Here is a 4562-nt window from a genome sequence, read left to right on the forward strand (position 1 = left end):
CCTATTCTGTTCTATATGTGGCCCGTTCAAGAATTTAAAATCTGTTCCTCACACTCCCAAATAAATATTTAGTAGATCCAGTGTTAGTCCCAGGCCCCATCTGCACTATACATTTAAAGTGGTATCATACCGCTTTAAACATCCACAGATTCCTGCAAAGAATTCTGGGCCCTGCCTTTTGTTCAGGGTGCTGAGAATTGTTAAGAGACACACACACACACACACCATTCCCCTCCCAGGGTTACAATTCCCAGCATTCCCTTTGGAAGAAGAATGTGCCCTAATTTTACTTGACTCATCCAGATTTATAGTTTTGTAGGGAAAATGTGGCATGGAGCTTTGCTCTCCCTCCTGTCTACAATACATAGGTTGGTCTTTTTGCAAAAAGGTCAACCCTTTTAAAGGCTCCCAGGCTACCTGAAATATCATATCTCCCTATATAAGCCTGCCTGGGTGTTGAGATGCTCAGGTAAGCACCTCAGAAGCACAGTTGCTCGTGACAAGAGACAAGAGTCTTTTCTGTAGCTGCCCCCATATTGTGGAATTCCCTGTCTGGGCAAACAGCACTTTAATTGCCGGTTCTAAATGTATTCTATTTGGGGTGGGTGAGTTTGTTTTTATGGCTTAGGATTTTATATATTGATGTTTTTAAAGTTGCAAGCTGCTGTGAATTTCAGTCTGGGAGAAAGGTGGGATATGAAGACATCAAATAAGGAAATAAATAAATAGACAATAAGCCCGTACTTTCAGGTGACATGCGGGAATGTTACCTGAACCTTGGCGTCCCGAATGACTTAGCTCTGACACAAGCCATTGTGACATCACAAAAGAATGTTGAGGGTTCTCCTGCAACATCCCAGGAAGGGGAGCCCAAGGCCATTTCAGATGACCATCCTGGAATGTGCGTGAATCGGAGGGGGGCAGGATCCGGGATGCTCAGCCAACTTGAACATATTGCTTAGGGTCTGCCTCCAGGACTATGGATGATGCTGAAGTTCTTAAAAAGAGAGGCTACATCATGGGGATCAACCTCGGAGAAGGGTCTTACGCCAAGGTGAAATCGGCCTACTCGGATCGGCTGAAGTGCAACGTGGCCGTCAAGATCATCGACAAGAGGAAGGCTCCTCGGGACTTCTTGGAGAGGTTCCTCCCCAGAGAGATAGAAATGCTGGCCAGGGTGAAGCACCCCGCTATCATCAAGACCTACGAGATCTTTGAGACCTCCGACGGCAAAGTCTACATCGTGACGGAACTGGGCGTCCAAGGAGACTTGCTGGAGTTCATCAAGAAGAGAGGAGCCATTCCTGAAGACGTTGCCCGCAAGATGTTCTACCAGCTCGCCAGCGCCATCAAGTACTGCCACGAGCTGGACATTGTCCACCGGGACTTGAAATGCGAGAACCTTCTTCTGGACAAAGAATTCAACATCAAACTGACGGACTTTGGCTTTTCCAAGAGAGTCGCCCGCGACGAAGATGGCAGGGTGGTCCTCAGCAAGACTTTCTGCGGTTCGGCGGCCTACGCGGCCCCGGAAGTGCTGCAAGGCATCCCTTACCAGCCGAAGGTTTACGACATATGGAGCTTGGGGGTGGTCCTGTTCATCATGGTGTGTGGCTCGATGCCTTACGATGACTCGAACATTAAGAAAATGCTCAAGCTACAGAAGGAGCACCGGGTACACTTCCCCCGGTCCAAAGTGCTGTCGGTCGAATGCAAAGATCTCATTTACCGCATGCTCCAACCCGACGTCTCCCGCCGACTCTGCATCGATGAGGTTTTAATGCATGTGTGGATGCAGGACCAGAGATCCGCTTCGGACACCACACTCATGAAGTCGGGGGAATGCTCCCACCATCATAATCAGATAAGGGCCATGTTCGGGAAGGAGTCGTCGGGGCCGGAGCCTTCGGACAACGAGCAAATTCTCCAGGAAGAAAGGCATGCAGACTTGGATGTCCTCTCTGACAAGATGCAAAGGACTTGTCTTTGAAAAATCCAGCGGCCCGGCGACAAGCAGAGGCGAATAGGACAGTGGGTTTCTGTAGCACCGCCAGTTCCAGAGACCTCTTTAAAGACTACGTCCTGAAAACTTTTTTTGGAAAGAGATAAAAACAATTGTGGAGGCATTTTCTTTTCTTTTCTTTTGGTCAACATCAAGTTCTTTCAGATTGTTGTTGGCCACAGGAGCCAACAACATCTGCACCTCTCGACATTTGCAAGATGCACAATGTTGGATGGAGAGGAAATAGATTTTTCTCACCCTTTTTTAATCCTCTGTAAACAACCGCACCATGCAGCTTAAAGCGCTCTTATACCACTTCAACAGTCATGGAGGATCCTGGTAACTGTCATTTGCTAAGGATGCCAGGGGGGTTAGCTCCGTGAGGTCAGCACCCTTATCCAACAACAGTTCCCAGGATCCTTTGGGGTGGAGAGGAGCCATGACGGTAAAAGTGGCCTAAGAGTGTTTTCAAAATGGGTGGCGTAGATGTGACTTTTGCCATGTCCTGATGAGTCTTGGCCCGATACACCTTCCAGGTTGGTACCTGCTACTCGTGAGATCTAAAATATAGCTTCAAAGAGACCCGCCTGCTGTAGCACCAGTCAGTTTTTTCTGCAATGACAACCAGCTGCAAACCCTTTGAACTGTCTGCGTCTGTGATGGCAACTTCTGCCACGGAAGGTACACACACGTAAGGTATCTGTGCTGAAGTTCCGCGTAAGAAATCAGTCCCAGTGAAATTAAGGTTATAGAAAATCCAGATCCAGTAAAACTATAATCTTAAACTCTCTCCCTGTGTTTTGTTTTTAAATGGATTCCTTACTTAGCACGTTCAGGAGTTTCAGCTAAATTAGGGGTGATTTTGACTGGCTTCCGGCCAGTTTTCCCCAAACCATGCCCACCTGCTTCTCAGTGGATGTGGCTCGTGTGACATCATCTGATGGGCAGGAAGGCAAGATAAAATCCTGTTGCACATGCCTGTTATCTGGAGGGACCAGGGGCACACAGCCAAACAGAGCAGGGTTTAACCCCCGCTTGTCAGTCAATGAGCAGGGGTTAAATCCTGCTTAGATATTAACCCCCATTCCTGATTCAGCATAGTAGGTAAGGTAAAGGAACCCTGACCATTAGATCCAGTCGTGACTGATTCTGGGGTTGCGGTGCTCATCTCACTTTATTGGCGGAGAGAGCTGGCGTACAGCTTCTGGGTCATGTGGCCAGCATGACTAAGCCGCTTCTGGCGAACCAGAGCAGCGCACGGAAATGCCGTTTACCTTCCCGCCGGAGCAGTACCTATTTATCTAATTGCACTTTGACGTGCTTTCGAACTGCTAGGTTGGCAGGAGCTGGGACCGAGCAATGGGAGTTCACCCCGTCACGGGGATTTGAACCACCGACCATCTGATCAGCAAGTCCTAGGCTCTGTGGTTTAACCCACAGCGCCACCCCCTGCTAAAATAATAGGGTTCCCTCCTCTAGTTTAGCAGGGGATTTTGATGCACTCCCCTTCATGAGTCAGGAAGCAGTTGGCCTAGAACCTCCTGTTAAAACTACAGTGCCCAAAATACTTTTGTTGACCACCAGCATTACGCTTTCCACCTTTAAGTTCGGAATAGAGTAGTTGCTTTGGAAGATGATACTCAGGCATCCGAACAACATGACCAGTCCAACGAAGTTGATGTTGAAGAATTATTGCTTTGACACTGGTGATCTTTGCTTCTTCCAGTACACTGGCATTAGTTCGCCTGTCTTCCCAAGTGATGTGCAATTTTTTTCGGAGACACCGTTGATGGTATCTTTCGAGGAGTTGGAGATGGTGTTTATTATAAGTGGTCCATGTTTCACCAGCATACAGTAAGGCTGGTAGTAAAATAGCTTTGTAAACAAGCATTTTGGTTTCCCTGCGAATGCCTGGTCCTCATACACTCAATTATTTTTATTAATTTTCTGAACTATTACAAATCCAACCAAATTACTTTAATTTAATACAATTTCTTAAAATCAGGTTTCCCGCTCCTGTTGCAAACACATGTCAATCGTTTCCTCCCATAGCTGCATCATTTCTTATTTAGTGTTTAGTTGTCATCCGTCAGTCTTTGTTACGTCATTTTTGCAGCTTACCGAATTTTCCACCTTACAAACAGCGCCTCTGTTACATCTTATAAGTATAAAATCCACTACATGTGTGTAATCCTTCATAAACATTGTTGTTTCAGACCTGGTGTGCTGGGAGAATTAATTGCTATCTTCCATTGTTCAGTTCTTTGCAGTGTTTTTCTGGAAGTTACAAGGTCCCATTCCATCCCTTCTGCTGTTCACCAACTAGTATACAGGCTGCCGGCTGCAGCCGTAAATATCTCACAAAGTACATGTCCAGTCTCTGCCATTAAAACTCCACTCTGGAGTTCTTCCTCGCCACACAGTTAAAAACAAAATATTTTCTCAAGTTTGGCCTCTTGCCCGATCTATCCGGCAGCCGTTCATTCTTCTCGCTCTGCATCGCTCCGTCACACTCCTGGTCTGATCCAAAAATAATTTTAAATAAAATCCATTCAACCTC

General features: G+C 46.7%; 1 protein-coding gene across 1 annotated transcript; it reads left to right on the forward strand.

Annotated features, from left to right (window-relative positions):
- Positions 1-817: 817 nt before the first annotated feature.
- LOC310751256 (testis-specific serine/threonine-protein kinase 1-like) lies at positions 818-2792 on the forward strand. Its single transcript, XM_083590525.1, has one exon. It carries the CDS (start codon positions 980-982, stop codon positions 1988-1990), a length of 1011 nt encoding a protein of 336 aa, XP_083446651.1. The 5' UTR covers positions 818-979; the 3' UTR covers positions 1991-2792.
- Positions 2793-4562: the final 1770 nt, after the last annotated feature.

This window comes from Podarcis filfolensis, assembly GCF_964270895.1.
Source record: "Podarcis filfolensis genome assembly, chromosome: 16".
Lineage (NCBI taxonomy): Eukaryota > Metazoa > Chordata > Lepidosauria > Squamata > Lacertidae > Podarcis > Podarcis filfolensis.

Excerpts from the sequence above, each read along its gene's own strand:
- LOC310751256 (XM_083590525.1), top strand. The coding sequence starts at position 980 with ATGGATGATGCTGAAGTTCTTAAAAAGAGAGGCTACATCATGGGGATC.